The sequence below is a fragment of the Leptodactylus fuscus genome, chromosome 9, assembly GCF_031893055.1.
Source record: "Leptodactylus fuscus isolate aLepFus1 chromosome 9, aLepFus1.hap2, whole genome shotgun sequence".
Lineage (NCBI taxonomy): Eukaryota > Metazoa > Chordata > Amphibia > Anura > Leptodactylidae > Leptodactylus > Leptodactylus fuscus.
This window is the reverse complement of record NC_134273.1, coordinates 65,583,351-65,607,899: the sequence shown is the minus strand read 5'-3', so window position 1 is coordinate 65,607,899 and position 24,549 is coordinate 65,583,351. Positions and strand designations below refer to the sequence as shown.

Genomic DNA, 24,549 nt, shown 5'->3' with positions numbered 1-24,549 from the left:
GATCAAAGCCGATGTCTACATCTAACTGTTCTATCTATGTGTCTGTGACTATACTTGTATCTATCTATACGTCTATGTCTAGTGTCTATACTTCTATGTATATATATATGTGTCTGTGTGCCTATACTTATCTAGGTGTATGTAATGTTGTTATATATGTGATGCATATAACTTACCAGGCCTGTGCTGTGATGGGATCCGTGCACAGGCCGCTCCTGGTTCTCTGGAGGATCTTCGGGAGGTAGTGATGTCAGAAGCAGCCAGATATTGAAGGTCCAGGTACGGGAAACAGCATGGTGGTAGATTTGCAGCATTAGGATGGTCTGAGAGGATGTTGCAGGCAGCTGAGGTCTCTCCAACTTGCTGACATGTAGTCAAATTCAGCCACGTGGTGAAAGGTCTGATCTTTCGGCCACGGCAGGTCTTCATTCTGCAGTTTTGCTTTGGAAGGTGTAAATGGCGGCTTTGTTCTCCGCATCTCCAGTTCCTCCCAGCAGATGATGTTGAAGAAGGGATGGTCTCTTATGTTGTTATTCACACCCAGCCGCTTCTCGGGATCTTTCTGCAGCAGTTCTATGAGCAGATCTTGTAGTTGGGCATCCAGCCAAGTTGGAATCTCTGGCTCATCTCTGGTGACGTTGCGGTAAAAGTCAAATGGGGAGCTTCCTGTTGCCATTCTGGACACAACAATGCCCAGGCTCCACCAGTCCACTGCTGCATCATATACCAGTCCGAGAAGCACCTCAGGGGCCATGTAACGGCGTGTGCCCGCGAATCCACGGATCTTACGGGATGAGGTGACACCATCGCGGGCAATCCCCAGGTCGATTATGCGGATGTGGCCATTCCCGTCCAGCATGATGTTTCCTGGCTTTATGTCTCTGTAATAAAAGAAGACAGATGACATGTAAAAAACAGCTATCTATCAGGACTCTAGGAAAGCTGGGTATATTATATCCACCATTACAATGGGAATTCAATTTCCACTTACCTGTGGATGATGTTGTGTCCATGGAGGAACTGGAGGCCGCATGCAATTTCTGCTGTGTAGAATCTGAAAGACAGAGTGTAGTATCAATGACAGCAAATACTTTTCTGGCAATCCCCTAATATCATGTTAGTATCAGTGTCACCAGCAGTGGAGAGGGGGCGCTGTATATGGCCGCCTGTATCCCCTCCAGTCTCTGCAGTCTTCTATACCTGTGCTCTTATGTCACCCTATACTTTCCACCCTTCAGTACATTTCCAGTCATTCTCCCATCAACTGATACGTCATTTACTAACCTCACGTTGTCGGTGTTCAGACTGCCGCACATTCCGATTAAATCCTCCAGGCTGCCACCGGACAGATACTCCGTGATGAAATAGTATCCATCCTGGGACTGGTGTGCGGCATATAGATGACAGATGAATGGAGAGTCTTGGGTCTTCTGGAGTATCTGCCGCTCTCGTAAAGCTGCTATGTAGGGCTGTGTCTTAGCCATAACCTTCACGGCCACTAAGGTATTTCGGCCGGGTAATGATGCCAGGACCACCTGAAATAAAAGATGGCAAATTCATTCAAAGTGGTCACAGGGAAAGTTCTTATACATTTATTACATGGGCCTTTGTCTGCGGGGGTTTTTGGATATTCTGCTGCCAGTGACAGAGGGGTGGACTGAGCGGTCGGTCACTCAGGTTGATCCAGACCCTACAGCAGAGGTGGGCAAATATAATGTGATGTCTGTGCTTCTGAGCTTTATGGGGATGACTATACAGAATATTTACATATACCAGACCCTGCAATCCATGAGACCAGCACCTCATTACACTTTCTATCAGACTAGACCTGATGTGGAGGCTTATTACAGTACAACATCAAACCCAAAGCAATCTCAATACTAGATAAAAAAAACAAAGATACCCGCAAAAACTCAAAGCACCAACTAAGTATCAATGTATAAATAACACAAAGAATTCTTTTGATTTTAAATCTAAATTTATTACTACAAAAATGTTTTTAATTGTAAAAAATATTGGTATCAGGAAAACAAACACATAAAAACATTTAAAAACACACAACAAGAGTGGAGGTCGCACTGGACTGAGCAGCTCCAGCAGGTGTATAATCTGCTAGTGGTGTAGGGGATGAGAACAGCCGCAATAAATGTGTGTATAGAGAGGCCCAGTATTTAGTATATATAAATGGAAATAGGCTCCTATTGCCCACAGTATCACAAGATCAGGGCACTTAATTGAAAAAATATATCTGTAGCATTGCAAAAATCATACCCCTATCACCACTATATAGTAAGAGCATATAAGGTAACAGAACCAATGTAAAGTTACACACACATGCCAGTATTACATAAGCCAACATACATAGGACAAAATGTGGAGCATATACATGAATCACTGCTCACCAGCTGCGACCTCCACTCTGAGCCCCGACGGACCGTTTCGCCCCTGCTTCTTCAGGGGGCTACGGGGCTATATTTTTTACAATTAAAAACATTTTTGTAGTAATAAATTTAGATTTAAAATCAAAAGAATTCTTTGTGTTATTTATACATTGATACTTAGTTGGTGCTTTTTATTACAGTACAACACAGCCACAATGTGAAGCTCCAGTGCAAAATCTGCCCCCCCCACAGGGTCCAGGACCGGTAGCTCCTACTACTGCAGCACCCCCATAGCTACACCCCTGTTGTACAGCTCTACAGAAAGAACTACTGATACCATCCACACATATAGATAGAAAGTCAGAGGAGGTTCTCAGCACTGGAGATATGATATATAAAGGAGTGACCGCGGGGCCATGACATTTATGGACATCCTAGCATTCACACAGTGGGAAGAAACTGCTGTTAGTCTCTGATATGCATTAATTGGCTGATAACACAAAACAATAGCTTGCATTTAATTCAACAAAAATGAAAAACTGAATAGTTAAAGAGTTTGTTCCATTATAGACACTTATACCCTATCACTAAAGAGCCGACAGTCCCATAGAAGGGAATGGAGCGCTATTCACAACAGCACGCTTGCACTTCATTCACCAGGAGATCTTAGGGGGACTGTTAGTCCCCTGTTCTCCTGATCACTAGGGGACACTGCAATCGGGCCCCAAGAAATTGGTCACTTATCCCCTGTCCTGTGGATAGGTAATAAGTGTCCATAATGGGTCAACTAATTTAAGTTCCTCTTTGCCTTTATCAAAAATTAAGAAGTCATAAAGCTTACTTTTCCAAAGGAGCCCCTACCCAACACCTGATGGATGGTGAGACGACTGATGTAGAAGTCAGGGTAGGGGCTGGATGTTCCGGGGTCCTGGTTGCTGCCTGGTCTTGGCCCGTCATCCTTCAATATTCTGGCCTTTCCTCCTCTCTTCTTCTTGATCTTCCTTGATCCAATCTTGCTGTCATCTTCTCTCTTCCTCTTCCCATCCTTTCTCTTCTTATCCTCTCTCTTTTCTTCTCTCTTCTTCTCCTCTCTCTTCTCTTCTTCTCTCTTCCTATCTCCTTCTCCTCTCTTCCTATCTCCTTCTCCTCTACGTCTAGTATTCACCATTCTCTGAAGTTTTGCAGTAATCCTGAAGTCCAGTCTAATCGCTGCCATCGACAGTTGAGACTAAATGACAGTTGGTCGTGTGCAGGTCACATGATGGCAGAGGTCACGGAATCCTCAGGTGTCACCTGCCTGCCAGTACTACATGTACCAGCTCTGCCATATGTGATATGGGCCTCATGACTGATAGTCTAGTGTCCAGAGGAATGGAGGACTTCATGGCTGGTTCTTCTATTGCTGTATTATCAGTAGCTGGGGCAGGAGATGTCACTTTATCTCTGGGTTGGCAGTGGTGCCCATTACTCATTAGCAGAGGCTAGTATTGTAGAATAAGTGCAGTTGTGTAGATATTCATATGATCCAGATACATTACAGTATGATTTATTTCCATAGGATTTAATAGACGGTGCCCTTATCACTGTAGATCTAGCTGTACAGAGAAGGAGATGCTTCTATGGAGGTTAAATAGGGTTTCCTCCAGAGAAACAACTTCAGTCTCCTGAGCCCTAATGTCTGTAATGGGGCCCCTACCTAACTCATGCTATTTAGTGTAGTAGTATATTTTATGTCAAGGCCTTTTTGGGCCACCTCAGGGTCCATGGCCTGGTAGTATCTGCCACCACTGCAGCCATTATAGCGATGTTCCTGGGATTCCTCCACTGACATGTTAGAAAGGTTTCATTTAGAAAAAAAAGGAGTCTCATCTATAGCAGTCATGGGTTGGGTCATTTTAGGGGGAGAGGACTTTGCTAGGTCCCAGTAATGTATATCCTGGATTCTAAGGCTTGACAAACACTAAGAACTGTATTTACGCTGTCCCATGAATGATTTTTTTATCATACAGATATGTGCGTATCCAATCTGCAGTACAAGAGAGAAGATATAGTTGGTGTTGTAGAATAATATTATTTAGTTAGTGGTCCATAGTGGCATAATATAGTATTCAAGTGCCACATGCTTGGCATTATTCCATTCACAGGAGTTTTCTGTCCCTATAGCCCCATAGAAATGAAAAGAGAAGTGTCTGAGCGTGTGCACCATTGCTTCCTTCACAAGGGGCACCTGGGGGTGCTTACAGACTTCTGTACTGATCACTGGGTGCTTACAGCTGCTGGACCCTCAGCGATCAGACAGTTATTTCCTATTCAGTCTAGCTAGCTGAGGATCGGATACAATGTATCTAAGCTATGCCAGGCTATTCAAATAAAAGGTATTGCTGTAACAATCTGACACTACACAATATGGCCATATGCTTACTGCAATATCAATTTGGGATCTGATGTAATCACTGCAGCAGTCATGTAGGTGTCTGACATGTAATCACTGAAGCAGTCATGTAGGTGTATGGCATGTAATCGCTGCAGCAGTCATGTAGGTGTATGACATGTAATCACTGCAGCAGTCATGTAGGTGTATGGCATGTAATCACTGCAGCAGTCATGTAGGTGTCTGACATGTAATCACTGCAGCAGTCATGTAGATGTATGGCATGTGATCACTGCAGCAGTCATGTAGATGTATGGCATGTAATCACTGCAGCAGTCATGTAGGTGTATGGCATGTAATCACTGCAGCAGTCATGTAGATGTATGGCATGTAATCACTGCAGCAGTCATGTAGGTGTATGACATGTAATCACTGCAGCAGTCATGTAGGTGTATGGCATGTAATCGCTGCAGCAGTCATGTAGGTGTATGACATGTAATCACTGCAGCAGTCATGTAGGTGTATGGTATGTGATCACTGCAGCAGTCATGTAGGTGTATGGCATGTAATCACTGCAGCAGTCATGTATGTATATGACATGTAATCACTGCAGCAGTCATGTAGATGTATGATATGTAATCACTGCAGCAGTCATGTAGGTGTATGATATGTAATCACTGCAGCAGTCATGTAGGTGTATGACATGTAATCACTGCAGCAGTCATGTAGATGTATGGCATGTAATCACTGCAGCAGTCATGTAGGTGTATGATATGTAATCACTGCAGCAGTCATGTAGGTGTATGACATGTAATCACTGCAGCAGTCATGTAGATGTATGGCATGTAATCACTGCAGCAGTCATGTAGGTGTATGGCATGTAATCACTGCAGCAGTCATGTAGGTGTATGACATGTAATCACTGCAGCAGTCATGTAGGTGTATGACATGTAATCACTGCAGCAGTCATGTAGGTGTATGACATGTAATCACTGCAGCAGTCATGTAGGTGTATGACGTGTAATCACTGCAGCAGTCATGTAGGTGTATGACGTGTAATCACTGCAGCAGTCATGTAGGTGTATGACATGTAATCACTGCAGCAGTCATGTAGGTGTATGGCATGTAATCACTGCAGCAGTCATGTAGGTGTATGGCATGTAATCACTGCAGCAGTCATGTATGTGTATGACATGTAATCACTGCAGCAGTCATGTAGATGTATGATATGTAATCACTGCAGCAGTCATGTAGGTGTATGATATGTAATCACTGCAGCAGTCATGTAGGTGTATGACATGTAATCACTGCAGCAGTCATGTAGATGTATGGCATGTAATCACTGCAGCAGTCATGTATGTGTATGACATGTAATCACTGCAGCAGTCATGTAGGTGTGTGGCATGTAATCACTGCAGCAGTCATGTAGGTGTATGGCATGTAATCGCTGCAGCAGTCATGTAGGTGTATGACATGTAATCACTGCAGCAGTCATGTAGGTGTATGGCATGTAATCACTGCAGCAGTCATGTAGGTGTATGACATGTAATCACTGCAGCAGTCATGTAGGTGTATGGCATGTAATCACTGCAGCAGTCATGTATGTGTATGACATGTAATCACTGCAGCAGTCATGTAGGTGTATGACATGTAATCACTGCAGCAGTCATGTAGGTGTATGATATGTAATCACTGCAGCAGTCATGTAGGTGTATGACATGTAATCACTGCAGCAGTCATGTAGATGTATGGTATGTAATCACTGCAGCCAGGGCTGCTTTAACTATAGAGCCAACAGTGCACTTGAACTAGGCCCTATGGTAGCAAGGGCCCCATTGGTACAGTGGAACAGTCCTGCATATGCTGTCCCACCTTTCTAGACTGTCCCAGCTTCAGGTCATAGGCGACTTTGCATACAAAGATGAGCAGAGAGTCATCCCCTCCCTGCTTTGTCATTCATCCCCTCCCTTCCCCATTCCCAGAACACTCTAGACCCGATACAGCAGGGTAGCAAAAAGAGTTGAGTATTATGAGAATTTTTTGGTTTGTTTTTTTCTGTGGTAGAAGAGGGAAAGTATGGAGACTGCGGGGGGACTTTAACCCTCTCTGTGGGGCTTGGTGGCACTTTAGTTAAAGAGGATGTATGTAATATGTCCTTGCTACTAATGCCAATTTCTCAGGATCTTTTAGGATTATGAAGATTATTTTGGATTAATTTTAACAATGAGCTTTCGGATTTGCTTGGGGACCCAAAAGACAAAAAGCCAATCTGCTTAAAAATCAGTTACCTGCAGAAGACCACAGTCCCTATAGACCAGTGATTTTCAACCAGTGTGCCGCGGCACACTAGTGTGCCGTGACACACTAGTGTGCCGTGACACATGGTCGGGTGTGCCGCGGGGAAAGTTCCCCAGACGCATGCCAAGATTGGCACGGGAGACCTATTTTGCTGGCACAGCAGCCAGTCCCCGTGTAAATGTAGACGGAGCGTCCCTTCACTGCTCTGCTAGCTAGAGCTGAGGTGTAGGACACGCCCCCTTCTCTCCCTGCCCACCAATCAGAGGTGAGCCTCTCACTGCACAGGATAAGGGCTCCCTGGACCTGCTGCTACACGTGAGGAGGAGGCTCCTGCCGTCTGCAGCCCTGAAGAGGAGAGGAGGAGAGGAAGCTGAACAAAGTGAAAGTAAAAGAAAACACCAGGTTAGTAACTATTCTCATTAATGTCAGGCATTTGGGGTTATTACTTTAGTTTTAGTAACTCCATGTGCCTCACATTAATAGCAATTAACCCCATCATGTCCCTCATATTAACTCCTGTGTGGCTCACATAAGAGTTAATAACGTGTGACATATGGGGGTACTATATAATGAAGATATTTACTTAATTATCACCTCCATATGTCTCACATATCAGTATCCCTTATGTAAAGCACACAGGGGGTTAATGTGAGGGACATGATGGGGTTCACTGCTATTAATATGAGGCATATTGAGTTGTAACCTGCAATGCACATGACCAGACTTTTTATACACAACTGTGGATAAGAGTACAGACCTATACATTTCTAAGGACCCATATATACAGCCATTCTTTTTGTGGCTGTGTATCTGGGCCAAATTGAAGAGCTGAAAATTATAGAGCAGGTCCTATATCTGTCCTATACCTACCCTATATCTGTCCTATATATACCCTATATCTGTCCTATACCTACCCTATATCTGTCCTATATATACCCTATATCTGTCCTATACCTACCCTATATCTGTCCTATACATACCCTATATCTGTCTGCATTTGTGGCCCTGTCAATTAATTTTTAATGTTTATATCAGTGAAAACCACATGCGTGCCACTTGTATGCAGAAGGCGTAAGGCTGAGGCCCCACGTTGCATAAACGCAGCGTTTTTGTTGCAGATTTTGCGGCAGTTTATTTCAACCAAAGAATCAACCATTTAGAATCTATATTATTAACTATATGTATAATATGTACTGTTTTAGTGTCATTTTGTGCCATTTTGGTTGGTGGTGTGCCCCGGGATTTTTTAAGTGTAAAAAGTGTGCCGCGGCTCAAAAAAGGTTGAAAATCACTGCTATAGACTATAACTGGGTCCGCCGGGTTTCTGCCCAGTTTTCCCCCTGAAAAATGCAGAGAGAATGCTTGCAGGACTTTTCTCTCCACATTTTTTAAATGGATTTGAGGGCGGAATCCCTGATAGTAGAGCGACGTCTCATGTGAATCAAGCCTGATTGTCTAATAAAGGGATAATATAACACCCCTCTGAGCCTAATCACAGGGGTATTCTTATGTAATACCCTTCTGAACATAACATGGAAGTTCTTGGTGCTGTGACCCAGACATAGACTTTATGTGTTACTTGCAGCTGTCTGTAGGTTTGTATTGTATCCTATTTTAATACTATGCAGTTTATGGATTGTGTAATGGTTACAATTGTGAAATAAAGATTGCATGATATATTCATAATTGGCTTCTGCCCTATGTAAATCTAGGTGTGTATATTAGTATTAAAGGCACGGCATTTACTAATCACCTGGACTAGAGAATAAGAACATGCACTGTATACTGAATAAATCCTTTTTACATATTATTGTTCTTCCATCATTCTGGATATATTTGTCATCTGATAGGACTGTCCTTCTAGAACTCATCCCATTCTGTGGACACTTTGTATGACAACATATGGTGCAATCTTCGCATACCTCCATAAAAATTAGGAGCAGACAAGGGTACAGTTTTGGCCCACAGCAATCTAGTCTTGTATTATGCATCTGCAATATGGCAAAGTTTCCAATTTTGACTTTGTAATTTTCTTTCTTCTTTTTTAGAAATGTTCTGTCGCAGAAAGAGGATTGAGATCCAATGTAAAATATCATCGTTATATACTAACCGAATCCATGACTACACCTATAACCTGCGCGAAGTTCACCCTGGATACAGTAATATTTAGGAAGTTAATGTGAACATACAATGAAAACACAAAATACCTTTTTTGTAAATTAAAAGCTTTATTATTTCGCAAAATGAGTTCATTACATGAAATTTTTTTTTTTAAAGAAAATCATAGAAATATATTTATATTACAGTAACTCGGCTGTGCACTATAGCAATGTGTTAACCTGCTTTACATAGTAGACCAATATCAAAATTACTTAAATCAACCATTAATAATTGCAGTAATTGGGACAATTGTGGGTTTCCTTTGGTGACTTTCTGCTTCCGTTATACCTATAGGGAAACCGCCAGAGTTTCTGTAGGTATAACTGGCATGCTGCGATGTCCGAAACCATAATGGGATTCACAGTGACTATAAAATGTTGCATTTTCTACTGCGGCTCCATGTGGTGCCCCGGTCTAAGACCATCTACTCATTTTACATGGCTCCTGTGCAATGATACATGTAATGCCCTGTTCACATCTGCTTTTGTATTCCGTCCGGGAAGAGTCCACATGGATTCCCCCCGACATCGCAATTTCAAGCGCTCTGCTGTAAAAGCACACGGACCCCATAGACGGACCCCATAGACGTGCAAGCACATGGACACCATTATAGTCTATGGGGTCCTTGTGCTTTTACAGCACAGCGCTTAAAATTGCGATTGTGTTCCGTCCGGGGGGAATCCATGCGGACTCTAACCAGATGGAATACATACACTAGTGTGAATCGGGGTGATGTGTACCCAGGCCCTGATAAAGTTAATGATGTTACACATGATATATACCTAAGGATCAATTTCACAAGTAAAAGCTGAATCTGAGGAACAAATTAGTAGAGGAGAGTAAAAGTCATGGGTGGATTTGGTGCTAAACTCTATTTTTATGCACTTATAAATGATTGCACATAAAATGACTTCTTAGTGATCAGTGACAGAATATATTAGGCCTTGAGCCATAGTTACATAGTAGATGAGGTTGGATGAAGACATCAGTCCATCAAGTCCAACCTATAACCCCATAGATCAGTTTGCTGTAATGTTAATACAGTATTAAATCTGTCTCTGATAATCCTTCTCATTGTAGTACACATTTATATATCGCCCACAAGCCTCCGTATTACACTTGCCTTTTGGAAAGACATTAGACATATCCTGAGGTCCGTACAGAACCATCTTGTTTATTACCATTCTTTAATAAAGGAATATGGCGGCCAAGAGTACCACTAGCCCTATGATCACATGTAAGAGAGAAAAGCCTGAGCTTGGTTCTACATATCGCGTTTTCATTGGTTTCAGAGTTCTGTCCCATTGCGATAAGATGGTTGTTCTCGCTTTAACCCACTTTCCAGGTCCAGACAGCCGATACTGATAGGGCGTAGAAGGTCCGAAATAGACATGCCAGGCCAGCTTTGGATCAGTTTGAAGAAGACGCAACAGGTTTGGTTTTACACCTAACAATTCTGCCAGTTCATCCATATATTCCAAGTAGTCCACCTGTATGGTGTGTCGCTGACTGCAGACATAGCTGGGGATGACAGAATAGACGTAGAGATTACACAGATAATAGGGTTATTCATTAGAGATGAGCGAGTAGTGAAATATTCGAAAATTCAATTTGAGTAGACCTCAATATTTGACTGTTCGTTCGAATATCGAATCCCATTATAGTCTATGGGAAAAAAAATGCTTGTTTCAGGGAAACCAAAATTCGACCAATTGGAGTCACCAAGTCCACAATGACACCTCAGGAAATGATGCCAACACCTCTGCAATGCAACTGGGACAGCAGGGGAAGCATGTCTGGGGGCATCTAACATGCCCAAGTCCCAGGATTATTATTATTATTATTATTATTATTGCTGCTGCTGCTGGTACTGATTTAGCCAGCCAATTGTATAAGTTTTTTTTCCAATTCCTATGGTGTCCTAGTTTCTTTCCCACCTCCCCTGCGCTGTTATTGGTGTAAAAAAAGTGCCAGGGAAGGTGGGAGGGGAATCAAATTTTTACTGCGTTTACCGCATGGTATTCGACCGAGTATACCGTAGTATTCGATCGAATACCTAATCAATCGAATACCTACTCGCTCATCTCTAATATTCATGTCATGACCTAAATTACAAAAATGGAGCCATTTGTTAAATTGAAAAGTAACATGGCACGTAAATAGAAAATAGAATTGTCAAAAATTAAAAAAATGTATATGGTCTTTTTTCTTACCGCAAATCACAGCGTTTATGCCAGTGGGGCCCATGACCTTATGTTAAGGCCCCATGTTGCGGAAATGCACCGTGTTTTGGTGAAAATTTTGCTGCAGTTTTTTGAGCCAAAGCCAGGAGTGGATTGAAAAGGAATGGAAAATATAAAGGTGTCTCTTAGGCATCCCCCTCTGTTATATCCACTCCTGACTTTGGCTCAAAAAAATGCTGCAAAATCTGCAACTAAATCGCAAGGTGGGACCTTAGCCTTAGTCGCTGAGGGGATTCCAGGGGACTGTCTGTTCCCTGTTCTCCTAATCGCTAGGGGTCCCTTTGGTTAGACACCCACTCCCAATGGTCTTACACGTATCTCCTTCCCTGTGGATAGAAGATAACTGCCTGTAGTGACACAACTCCTTTAAAAAGTGAAAAAAAATTAACCCTTCCTGCAAAAATGGCATATGTACAACATTATTAAATCATGAGCATGGGAGGAACAGACAGCTATTTCTGTGTTCACCAATTAATGAGAGTCTCAAAAGCAAAACCCACCTATGAGATGTGTGGCATGACTCTTTGTTTTACTGCAACATTTAGGAATCTGGGGGCGTCACAGAGTTTTTGCAGGTGGCTATTAAGACGGAATCTGCCTCAAAAAATATCACCTTCCAACTCTTCCATTCATTTCAATGGAAATCAGGAGAAGATTTTTTTCCTCTAGGAAAAATGAAGCGTCATGAGCCATGTTCAGATGGATTCTGCCTTGCAAACCCCAGACTTGCAGATGTTGCAGCGGAGTGAGCTTATCCTGATAGTGTGGCCCATCAGTAAGCTCGAGGGTACATTTCTCCTATAACTTTTTTACTTTTCTCTGGATCCCACTAAAGCTCCACTTTAAGATTACCGTTTTTCCATCTCTTCTTTCTTTTTTCGGATATCTTCTTTCATGTCACTAGCAGAGGGCAGTAAATTCTCTCCTAAAGCAATAACAATATATGGGATTACATTTTAGTTACCAGATGTTGTTAAGATACAAGTCACAGATTTCTGTTTCCTAAGAATAAAAAGGATTTTACTTCATTTCACAAAAATTTTATTATTACGTTTTAATAATTTCTGTGGAAAACTGCAAAGACAGTTTTTGGCTGCTGCACTGATACTGTATGAGAGTGGCGACAGACAAAAGAAATACAACACTGCAGTGTCCTAAAGACTAAACTATCTTAAGGCCCCACGGGATGTCCCACAGCCAAAAAACCCTGCAGGAAAAACCGTGGCTGCAACGAATCGCGGTTCTTCCCACAGAGCTTTAGACAGAAAGTTCATGGAATTTTCCTCCACGTACTTTCTGTTACAATTATACCTATGGGGAAACCGCCGGCGTTTCCGTAGGCATAATTCACATGCTGCGTTTTCCAAAACCGCGCTAGTTTTGGAAATCGCGGCATGTCCGCACAGCGGTATTTACCGCAGAGTGGGCAAGAAATTCACTAGAATACCATCCACTTTGCCGTTACTGTAAAACGCCGTGGAAGAAATCACGGCATTTCCATCCCATGGGGCCTTGGCCTAAGGCTGGGGCCAAATGTTGCGTAAATGCAGCTTTTTTTTTGCAGATTTTACTGCTTTTTTTTTTTAGCCAAAAGTGGCTACAAAAGGAATGGGACATACATAGGAAGCTCTTAGGGAGCCTACACTTGATGTAACGCTGCACTCAATCTGAACGTAAAAACACATTCAGAATGAGCGCGTAAAAAGCAGCTCCCATTGACTTGAATGGGAGCCGGCATACGTGCGCTCCCCATTGAAATCAATGGGAGGCCTTATTCCCTATGCTTTCAATGTATTACGCGCGTATGACATTGAAAGCATAGGGGGAAAAGCCTCCCGTTGATTTCAATGGGGAGCGCACGTATGCCGGCTCCCATTTAAGTCAATGGGAGCTGCTTTTTACGCGCTCATTCTGAACGTGTTTTATTATCAGAATGAGCGCAGCGTTACATCGTGTGAAGGCTCCCTTATACTTCTATCGTCTGCTCAATCCATTACTGACTTTGGCTTAAAAAACTGCAGTAAAATCTGCAACAAAATATCTGCGTTTCTGCAATGTGGGACTCAGCTTTATAAAGAGAGATCATCTATATAACTAAATGAATGGATTACATGTTATATGGCATGAGTATAGTCTGTTCAGCTCCTCCTGCTGTCTGGAGTTTAGAACAGATTTCTATAGAAGGGATTGTCTGGGTTCATTGAATTAAATGCACACAGTCTGGGAGGGCTAAAAAAGAACATACTCCTTGATACTTACTGGTGTCCTCCCTTCTATTCCTGCACTGTGGCCCCCATTACATCTTGACTTAATGTCTAAGAGACCACTGCAGCTAGGGATTGTTCTCTGCTGTATACTGCAAGGTATATGACATCACCACTACAACCTCTCTGTATACAAACAGAGCAGCAAAGGTGACCGGCAGTCCAGCACAGGAATGGAGGGGAGGATGCAGGAAAGTATCAATGCATTTTTAGTTTCTAGCCCACCTGGAACGTGTAGATATAATTCAATGATCCCAGACCCCTTAAGACTAAAGCCCCATGTAGTGTCTCGCAGCAAAAAAGAAGAAACACATCACGGTTTTTCCTACAGCGCTTTTCACACAAAGTTCGCATTATACCTATAGGGAAACCGCCGGCGTTTTCGTAGGTATAATTGACATGCTGTGATTTCCAAAACCTTGGGATCACAATAATACTTGACTATATTCAGGCGTATTTGCTAGTGCTATTAGATCATATAGTTTCCTTACCAGTGAAGATTCTCGTGGCAAGTCGGCACTGTAATTCTGAAATGGGCATAATGGCCCCAAGTGGTTGTATTAAGCCGATGACGGCCAATGTCTGCTTCTCGAGGTCCGGTAAGAAGGTGTATTTATATAAAGAGATCTTGTTGTTCTGCACTTTAAGCTCCTCACAAAAAGGAAAGTTGAAGCTATAACCTGTAGCAAATATAACAGCATCAATGTTTTTCTCCACTGTCTCATCATCAAATATGGCGTCCGTCTCCGTAAATTTGGCCACGTTAGACTTCACCTGTACAGTGCCAGCAATAATGCGGTTTGGAAGGTCGTCATTCACCATAGGATGTTGGCTAAAAACACTGATAGAAATCAAATAATAATGGAATTAATAAATGGGCAGATTGTGTAATAAAAAGGACAGAATCCACACAATAAAGCAGGCAATGAATAAGGCAAAAGAAAAAAAAAACACCTGGCCTCATATCTATTGTACTAAGTTTATGTCTGCAATTGGACAAAATATGACAAAAATAAAATGTATAACTGTAAAAATAATGTTATAATGATTTATACAGATAAAGGACATTGTAATCTGATTGAGATCATTAGTAATATTGACACATGGAAAACACAATAGCAACAACGCCATCTAGTGGTTAGATATAGTAAATGCATATGGGCGCTTCTTGTATTATTAGATTTTGTTACAATCTGAACACTCATTGTGTGTTGTAAAGGAGACAGTAAGTGAAAAGGCCCCAAGGCCTATTTATAATATTGGAATTTAGTTTGCCAGTCTTAATGAAAGCTATGATGGAGTAAAGTGGTAAAAAACTATTAAGAAACGTACACTTCTCAATAATATTGAAATTGCTAGTTCTGATATATCTTGTAATAGCCCCCATATTTTTCTACAGCAGACAACTGGTATAAATGCACAGATAAATATCCTCTATCTATATCCTGATTTCTTAATCATAAAACTTGCTGCCTATAGCCACTAGAGGGAGCTCCGTACATAGAAATGAATACAATTGCCATTGAACTTGATGGAAACTGTAAATATCTCCTTACTCTGTGCTCTCCTTGTGGCAGATGCAAGAATATGCAATGAATTAGTGTTGGGAATCAGAGAAGATCAGCACAGACCCAGAACCTCATCATTTTTGGATGTTGCATTGTTGAAGTAAAGGTTATGTGTCTCCTATATGCAACCCTAAGCTGCTTTGTTCTATGTGGATACCTCATATTAGCAGTCGCACTGCCCTTTGTAGACAAGCCTGACTAATGTAATCCTAGTCAATAACTTATGCTAGGTTCTCAGGTCTCCCTTCTTTGGGTCTGCTTGGGGACCTGAAAAACGGAAACCCAATCCACTTAAAAGGCGGTTACCTGCAGAAACCCACGGACCCTTATAGACCGTAATGGGGTCCACTGAGTTCCCACCGGAAAAACGTGGAGAGAAAAGTCCTGATTGTTGCAGGACTGATCTCCTCTCGCATCCCTGAAGTCTATGCCAGTCTATCCCTGAGAATAAGGCTCTACAGCAATCACTGGTCTGAACAGTATAAACTTAGAAAGCGGTTCTATGTTATAGGAAAAAAACAGAAACAACGCTATTCTACTCATGAAATGTGCCGAGAATTGTACCTGAATTCTGTACAACAGATACTATAGAAAAGTCTTCATTCACTTCTCCATATAATACCTTCAGTGTTTTATTGGTGGGGAATACTCAATGTTACAGCCATAATCCTGTCCATAAAAGCTGTGATAGTCACACGGTGTACCTGGTTGTCATACTGTACATTTCCATAGTCTTGTCCTTGGTTCTGTACCTAGCAGTGCTTAGCCATATAGATAAGGCTGAATGTTATAGTGTTATCAGATGGAGGACCTACAGCAGGAGAGCGACCATGTAAGACTATCGCAGCAATATATAGATATTAGCTCTTATTCACATGTTTATTAAGCCCATCACTATTCCTATATGATATCGTTCTCTACTGCAGTCTTATTGTTGTAGTATCCTCCATGTAATGCCATATACTATATTGGGCCATGTTGTGGGATCAGTTATTTTCGCCACCCTGTATTATCTACAGCATGTAGGTTAACAATAGCTCTCCATGCTTCTCATAAACAGGACAGCTTAGTCTGATGACAGAAGCAATGTAAAGTTCGCAGCAGCCAAGCCGGGACTTTCTTTAGATATCCAGTTGTAAGGTTTTGGTGGAAATTAGAAAAAGCCGCTGTCTCTTTTATATAAAAAAGCAAAGTTCTGCAATGCATCTTACCGGTGTTTCGGTTTTATGCCATAATTTGCATGGTCAAAGCGTTGATTTAACTTGGACTCTGCAATGTAATTTAAGAGGAAGTGGGGTATACAATGTTGTAGTGTATTAAGAAAACGTGTAATATGTAACATGTCCACGGGGTAACCATAGTCTGACACTCGGTTTAGAATCCATGAGCCTCTCCTGGTGCTGAGAAATACCTGCAAGCCAAAAAAAAAGTGTTACTAGACATCGCCTAGTTGTATGTAACTAAGGGTGAAACATTGTACTCTAGAAATCTATGCACGGTTATCTATAAGTAGTTCTGCTAACTATACATATATGAAGTCTGCAGAGATTTCTTTTGCGGACTTTCTGCTTCAATTGTATCTATAGGAAAACCGCCGGTGTTTCTGTAGGTATAATTGACATATTTGATTTCCAAAACTGTGATGGTATTTTTCCATAATACATGGCTGGGATTCACTAGAATTCCATGCACTTTGCAGTGACTGTAAAATACAGCATTTACGCCACATGGGCCATGCGCTAGAATGGCAAAATACCTTCCTGATAAAGATTAGGTTTCCTTCGTAAGCCGCGGAGAAACTGCATAGGAGACGGCTTCCTAGTGGTCAGTTTTAAAACCCATTCATTTGTCCGTATGCAGCCTCTCCGCGGGAAATCTGTTTTTTGGCCAGACACAAAGTCCTGTATATTTGATTATGTGTCCGACCAAAAAAAATGGTTCCACCATGGAGAGGCTGCAGGCAGACACCGTTGGTTTGCTTTTAAAACCCATTCCAGGAAGCCGTCCCCAATGTAGTTTCTCCGGAGCTTAGGACGGAAACCCGGCAGAATGACACTGGGCGCACAGGAGCGCAAGTGTGAATGCCGCCTAAGCTGTTGATCTTGTAGCAAGCTTCCACATGTAGTACGTGACAAACCTGTGATGCTGTCCTGCTTAGTTCCACAGCAATGTCTCCACCAGAGTTTCCAATCCCAACAACAATGACTCTTTTTCCCTTGAATTCTTCTGGGTCTTTATAGTCTCGACTGTGAAGGTACCTTCCTTTAAATTTTTTAATACCTGTTGTAAAGGAGATATTTCAGTCACAAAACTGCCAAAACTTCCTTCGGATTCTCCTTACCTTTGCCTCTCTTTGTATACAACTCAATGCTGCCCCCTTGGTATACCTGTCCCTGGCTGCAGGAATACTTTCCAGTCTAAATGTATCCCTTTTATTCCCAAACATTCTCTACTCTAAAACCTACCCCTATGCCAGCTCTCCGTGCCATCTGTAGGGCTTTTTAAGAGATTTGTGTCGAGCCTGAGAAAACGGTCTTTGTATCAGATTGTACCTGTTCTGAAGCTGCTGCTCTCTCCTTTTACCAATGTGTAAGTATACTTTTACTTGTAAAAAATTTTTGTGCAGGTGAAAGGAATAAACTTTGCAATATACTGTAAAGGAATCTGCAAAAATCAATAAAAGTATTCTTACCCTTTAAGGGTATGTTCACACGGTGGAAAATGGATTCCGCATGTGGACATACCGCCCGGCTAGCTGCGACGGAATGACGATGTAGTGCACCAGCATCCCGTCCCGGCATTCCACTCCAGATTAGGCTCAAATGAATGGGCCTAATCAGGAGGTAGTCTCGCGCCGTGGTTGAGTCGGCCGAGGTATCCACGGCAAGAGTAAGCATCTTGCTTTTTTTTCTGCTACTAGCTAGAAAAATGGGTCAGGCTGATAGACATGCACATACCTCTCATGTGACCGCTCCAATACACCAATGGGATTGTTGTGTTGCTTCTTTTTTCCACTACTAGCTAGCCGAAAAAAGAAGCAATCAGCCCCCATTGAAGTCAATGGGAGCCGTTTTGGCAGGCGGATTTTGAGAGTATCAAACTGAAGTTGAAGCTGTTTAACTCACAGAAAACAAGAATATTCACTGACCACGGCAAATAGATATCTTGATATAACCTTAAGCCTCCTGCTATTAGAAATCAGATAAAGAGCCATAGGGGGATAACTAGGACCCATTGGTGGGGTTAAAGTGTAAGAATATTTTGATTGATTTTTTGCAGATTCCTATAGTCCTATATCTTGCATGTCCAACTTTGGGTCTGGCCAAAAGAAACGGTTACCCCGCGGAGAGGCTGCAGGTGCACACCGGTAGTTTGCTTTTAAAATCCATTGAAATGAATGGGTTTTAAAACTGACCACCAGGAAGCCGTCCCCTGTGCAGTTTCTCTAGGTCTTAGGACGGAAAACTGGCAGAATGACACAGGGTGCAAGTGTGAACGCCCCCTAATTCTTAACAGCTTTGCATGTGTTCTTTCTACTGTGCAAGCAGAAATCCTGTATAGAAGGATAAATAGGTCATGACAATAAATAATAAAATCACCTGAAAATGTTTCCAGGGGGAGATGGGCTTCTGTGTGGTGACCGCTGCAAACAAGAACAGCATCAAAAATGGCCGACTCCTGTTTACCGTCCTTTTCAGTGATAACCTCCCACTGACCACTTGTAGCAAAATCTGGCCGCTTCTTAACGCTGCACACTGAGGTCTGAAATCAAAAGGCACTATTATAATATATAATGTATAGTGTATACAAACACACACTATTATATGTAAAAGGACAAATAAGTTAGAAATGTATATCCGTATCCACCATGAGGGTCATTGTCACTGAATTATGTCAAGCAATGCACTTCAACTACACGAGAAATTTAGTTCATGTGTTAAAGCCGATATGATATGAAAAACCTACCCAATGACTTTTTGGTGCCATCCTAGCACCCAGCACTTGGCCCCAACAGCCAAATACGGACGAAAAGATTTGTATGGACACCTAAGGCTAAAATTATTTGTCAGATATCAGCTCCTCTGTTAGCTATAAACTAAACAGTTACAAGGGATTTCTCCTCTCAGGATTTCACCTTCCCTCCTGTCTCCTCTCCCCTCTACTTCCTGCTTGCTCTAAATGGCACAGTTCTCTGGATTTACGCATGCAAATATCAGGGCTTAAAACTGAAAGCTATATGCAGTGAGAGAAGAGAATATAGACAGCCAGGAGTCATCATCCCGACCTGGTAGCAGGACTATAACCTAGGCAACCAGTTGTAAAGAATGAGGAGAGAAATTTTGTATCTGGCAAACAGATGTGATTGTCAGGATCTAGGATCTGGCAATGTATTGGGTAAAACACTTCAGTTAGCTTCAGCTACAAGTCTGAATATGATACTTGAGATGAGAATACCCCTTTAATGTTTTCAACGCATAGGAGAGAGTTCCTCTCAGACCATTAAGACCATACCCTATGCAGGCTTATACTGAAGCTGTAGTCAAAAATCACCCATACATGGGACTCATGTAATGGTGGATTATAATAACGGTGGTCTGAGATATCGCCTTTTTATTAGAATTTTGAAAATGAGAAGAATATTTATAAAGTTCCCAAACTTAGGATTTTATTACTTAAACCTCCCACCACAGCTTACCTTAAAGCGGATATATTGAAGTAGCTGGAAATGTTCAGCATAGAGTTTGAAATACTGGAAGATTTTAGAATTGTGCATGAAATTTGGGAACTCATCTGGAATTGGGAAATCACTGTAGGACATCATCTCCTTGGAAGTGTTAATAATAACAGACTTGTAGATACTGGCTCTGCCCTCCTCAGGGTTTTCCTGGAAGTTACAACAATTGAGACGATATACAGTATTGCGTATATTTTTTTTGTAAAAACAATGTTAAAATAACTAAAGTATTGTAATAACTAACCTTGAATCGCCATAGTCCACCAATGTCTTCCGATCTCTCGAAACAGGTGGGTTCCAAGCCTTCCTCCAAGCAACTTTTAATGCCTACAAGACCGCTGGCTCCAGCTCCTATCACAGCAACCTTCTTCCCCATAGTGGTGGCCTACGAAATAAAGGAAAAGAGCAAAGATAAGTGTAATGTCCCGGTACTGCTAGTCCAATTCCCTTTTATAGTCCTTGCAGACCGAGATGATATGGACATTTGCATATAAGGTAAAGCGTTTACTCCCCCTTCCTTCCTTCATTTCTATTTTTCCAGAGCCAGCACACAGGGGGTCTATTAATGTGCCATCTTGTGGATGTTTTTGTGTACTACACCTGCCTATATTTACCATTTTAATGTAATTTGAGCTGGCACTGTAAAGGGAGTCTCCATTATAATTAGGTGACCTCCAGGACCACTCAAGGGAGCTTGGCTGGCCTGGAGGCGGAGCTGAGTGACCGCCCTCTCTAGAGAGGGGGTTGGGAACTTTTTGCTCTTTTGTCTTTTGGTGTGGAGAAACAGGAGCAGACTGAGGACATGGAGAGCTGAGAAATGGCCGCCGGCTCCCACAGCCCTGCAAGCAGAGAGGTCTCTTCCTCTGTATTCAAGATCCCTCTCAGAGAGTGTTTTCCTCTGAAGCTCCAATCTAACAAGCGCTAAAGTTGACGGACCTTCCTATCCATACATCTGGGACGTCTACACGTATCTCTCTATCCAAGTAAGTCTTTGGGACAAATCTATATTTAAGAAGCCCATAGCTAGCCTGGCAGAAATCGAGGATCGCTCGCTGCCGGCACTTCCAGTCGCTCCCCTACATACATGTACCCAGTTGTTGAGGACTAACCCCCTGGATACAAGCCGTCTTTACAAGTATATACAAGTTTACTACTCAAGCAACTATTAATTAAACTATCCAAAGCATTCCTGCTCCAAGCTCCATCACCTGCTTAATTGGACACTGCCTACAAAGATTGCTGTATTGTATGTGAAGAATTCCTCCATGTGTACATTTGTATTTTTTTGTCCTGCTAGTAAAAAGAGCAACGATTACCCCCGAAGCCTGGTTGTCTGTTGTCACTGTCAGATATCAGAGTGGGGGCGGGTAGTCGGGGACATCAAAAAGGAGATTTTGTGCACATTTGGGACCCAGGGACCCCCTGAAATATATTACCCGTGATACCAGCCCTGGCCTTCCTGAGTGTTGCATAAGTAACTATGTTTCAAGTATCAGGAATATTATATACAGTATGGAGATGGTCCAGGAGATCTGGGCTGGTAGTGCGGTGAAGGGATGTGCAGAATAGAAAGCATTTGGTATAGGCTAGCCAACTCTGCTACATTGTAACCGTGCTGAGCAGTCTGGACCTATTTTGGGTGGAGTCAGTTTAATTAAATTAAACAAATTTTAATATTGTATAATTGATTAGATGTCTAGTTTATTGAATAGCATATTTTGATAAGTGTGTTTAGTATGACTTTGCATTACTCAAATACTGCCCTAGAGTCCATCTATGGTAGATAAGATATAGGTATACAGCAGTTTATAGAGGGTACAGACAGCTTTCATGTAAATGTGCATTTACATGAATGCCAATATCCGTATACATCATAGGAGCTTAAATAACAAAGAGGAATACTCCTGCTCTTTTACACCCAGTTTCCAACACGGTTTATGCTATTACCTGAGCTATGCAATCCCACTTGTGATGTTATATTACACTGCAATTGCTTAAAAGACAATCATGTGCATGGGCTGACATAGATGAATAGGTCGGTGTGTGGCCAGGAAAAACTCAGATAGAAAACTGAACTACTGTACAACAAGGACTTTTTTAAGTGTGAAATATGCTATAATACAAGATACAAGACACTAAGACACTGCTTACTCACAATAAGCCAATTCATTTGCCTGGTTTCGGAGTGTTAGTGAAGGACTAGGCTGTGAGCGCTTCCTTCTTCTGCACTGCTATGAATAGTGAGGCCCTTTCCCAGTTCTTATTTAACCCTTTATTATCTGAGCTGCACCCACAGTCCTCAGATCAAGTGTGCACTGAGCTTTCAGCCACTAAGCTGTTAAGTGAGGAGCTACACGGAAGTGTCTGTAGTCTTGGTCACACCAATCATATGCAAGGACTCTGCACCGAGAACCTCCTTCCCTTCCATATTGTAGAAAGTGTAAAACAGTAAAAACCTTTGACACACAGGATAGTCACATCCTAAGGGTTACTGTAGTGCAAATAGCAGAGTTCTCCTTTGCACTTTGCACAGGAAAACATTGGTTCACATTATGCTACTTTGAGATATATAGTATATTGTTTTATTATTAATAATTAATTCCAATATTATTATCATTCGCCTGAAATGCACGTCAGACTCATTTTCCTAATTGTTATTACAGGCTAATGGATGCATTATATTGTATATATTATACTACTCAGAGTCCCTACCCCGACACACTGTTTAGGCCAGTAAATCTGACCAACACGTAGACCGATTTCATGGCTGAAACTCGGTTGTGTGAATGCGCGGTCAGGTTAGGTTCACACTGCCATTGACCTGTTTTAAACCATTCATTACTTAAAGGGTTTCCCTGCATAACAAGTTAAACCCTATCCACTTCAATGGGAGGGCCAGACATTGCCAAGCCCTGTATTTCAGCTATCTTCTGCCCATGTTCTTGTGACCCCACTCGCCCAACCAACATTCAATTCAGACAAAAGTCCCATGTTCTTATGATTGGACGGGGTCTAGGCGTTCAGACCCCACTGATCTGCAAGTTATCCCCTATCCTATGGGCCATGCCCGGTATATCCTGAATGATTGGGACATGCCAGTTCTACAAACATATACATGAAAAATAGGGACAAGCAGAATCCCTACCTTTTCAGGCACTTGAATGAGGTCACACAGACATCGGGAGCGGTGCCCTCCAATAGGTAAAGTGAAGTGCGCTCCATGACCTGGCCCGAGCTCCCCAGGAGCTTCATTATAAATGCACGCCTGCCGGCGTTGTCGGCGGGGCCAGACAGAAGTGCTTGGCGGGCCGCATGTAGCCCTCGGGCCGCAGTTTGCGGACCCCTGCCCTATGCTTTTCACCACACAACTTATGGATCTTCAGGGGCTAATGATTTGTCCGGGGTATCTAAGGAGAGTATAGACAAACAGGATTAGGACAGCGGGTGGCCACCGTCTAGAGACCTCACCACGCTGCCTAGTATCGGGGGCCAGACTCGGAGAGAATTGGGGATGGTAATGTACAGCGCTGGCACTGAACAGTGTCAAGACGTCGCTGAGAGAGCAATGTGATATGGGATGTACGGGGCCCCTTGGAGGGCAGAAGGGGAAATGGAGGAAGGTGTGAGCAGGAGTGGGGATCGGTAAGTAAGGCCATGGGCCCGTGGCAAGAGTATTTGCTTGGCAAACCCCTCAAGATTCGTTCAAACTGAATACGTCCGTATTGGAACTGCTATTACACTGGGTCTCTTCAGATCACAGAGTATAATGATTGGAGGCCCAGGGGACTCCAACACGACTCCCTGCTGTCTTCGGGCCTCTTTAGTGAGATCACAGATGTCTCAAGGATATCGGTGGTCTCACGACGCATAATGACGCCAGTATAACCCATGTCTGTGATATCATTGAAGACGGTCGAAGACAGAATGGAATTGTGCCAGAAGCCAAGGAGAGGGGAGTAACACTGATTTTTATGTTTTTCACATCCACAAAAAAAAAAAATTGGAATGGTCCAGTTGTTGGGGCAGCTATCACCCTGTTTTTACTGCCATAGGAAACTGTAACTCATTTACTGTGGAGAAATACTGGAATATCATGTCTTTTATGGAGACCATTCAGATAAATGGATGACCTGGTTGTATACAGCATGAACACATCAAACCGGCCGGGGGAGGGGGGGGGTTTCCTTTACTACGCCAATATTACCAGTGACAATGTGCATCACATTACAGTATATGTCTATTAGTTCCATTTAACTCAACAAGGAGAAAACACAGCAGCAACTATAACATGCTGCTAGAGAAAAGACAATCAAAACATGCTGGAAAGCAATTCCAAGATGGAGGAGAAAAGCAATGCCTTGAGTAAAAAAGAAGGACCGCATTTCATGTTATATACTGTATATATCTACCATATATCTTCCCCAAGCAGAAACGCTCCTACTTATCCCTGACCCATGCCTTACTTACCTGTCGGGTTGCGATTTTCTGCCTGCTATGTGCTGTAATAGATACAGAGAGTCTTATATAGA

General features: G+C 42.4%; 2 protein-coding genes across 3 annotated transcripts; both read right to left on the bottom strand.

The window, feature by feature from the left end:
• Positions 1 to 313: 313 nt before the first annotated feature.
• LOC142218433 (protein kinase C delta type-like) lies at positions 314 to 3,597 on the bottom strand. Its single transcript, XM_075287175.1, has 4 exons — positions 3,547 to 3,597; positions 1,285 to 1,535; positions 992 to 1,054; positions 314 to 881 (listed from the first exon to the last, which is right to left on the bottom strand). Exons 1-4 carry the CDS (start codon positions 3,595 to 3,597, stop codon positions 314 to 316), a joined length of 933 nt encoding a protein of 310 aa, XP_075143276.1.
• Positions 3,598 to 9,365: 5,768 nt separating this feature from the next.
• On the bottom strand, positions 9,366 to 24,549 carry LOC142218755 (flavin-containing monooxygenase 5-like). 2 transcript variants are annotated; one of them, XM_075287659.1, is made up of 9 exons: positions 24,488 to 24,549; positions 20,265 to 20,405; positions 19,982 to 20,170; positions 18,885 to 19,047; positions 17,423 to 17,565; positions 16,497 to 16,696; positions 14,209 to 14,558; positions 12,306 to 12,378; positions 9,366 to 10,731 (listed from the first exon to the last, which is right to left on the bottom strand). In XM_075287659.1, the coding sequence occupies exons 2-9, from the start codon at positions 20,394 to 20,396 to the stop codon at positions 10,398 to 10,400; spliced, it is 1,584 nt and encodes a 527-aa protein (XP_075143760.1). In that variant the 5' UTR covers positions 20,397 to 20,405; positions 24,488 to 24,549; the 3' UTR covers positions 9,366 to 10,397. The 2 variants fall into 2 exon arrangements, with proteins under 2 accessions (XP_075143760.1, XP_075143761.1); XM_075287660.1 differs by lacking the exon at positions 24,488 to 24,549 and adding an exon at positions 23,166 to 23,181.

What these genes read in the sequence shown, in the direction of transcription:
- LOC142218433 (XM_075287175.1), bottom strand. Translation starts at nt 3,597, where the DNA reads ATGGCAGCGATTAGACTGGACTTCAGGATTACTGCAAAACTTCAGAGA. An exon ending in CTGAACACCGACAACGTGAG is followed by an intron (nt 1,055 to 1,284) that starts GTTAGTAAATGA and finishes TCTGTCTTTCAG; the next exon opens with ATTCTACACAGCAGAAATTG. An exon ending in GGACACAACATCATCCACAG is followed by an intron (nt 882 to 991) that starts GTAAGTGGAAAT and finishes CTTTTATTACAG; the next exon opens with AGACATAAAGCCAGGAAACA.
- LOC142218755 (XM_075287659.1), bottom strand. Translation starts at nt 20,396, where the DNA reads ATGGGGAAGAAGGTTGCTGTGATAGGAGCTGGAGCCAGCGGTCTTGTA. An exon ending in CCCCCTGGAAACATTTTCAG is followed by an intron (nt 17,566 to 18,884) that starts GTGATTTTATTA and finishes CCTTTACAACAG; the next exon opens with GTATTAAAAAATTTAAAGGA. An exon ending in TGCCACGAGAATCTTCACTG is followed by an intron (nt 12,379 to 14,208) that starts GTAAGGAAACTA and finishes TTATTGCTTTAG; the next exon opens with GAGAGAATTTACTGCCCTCT.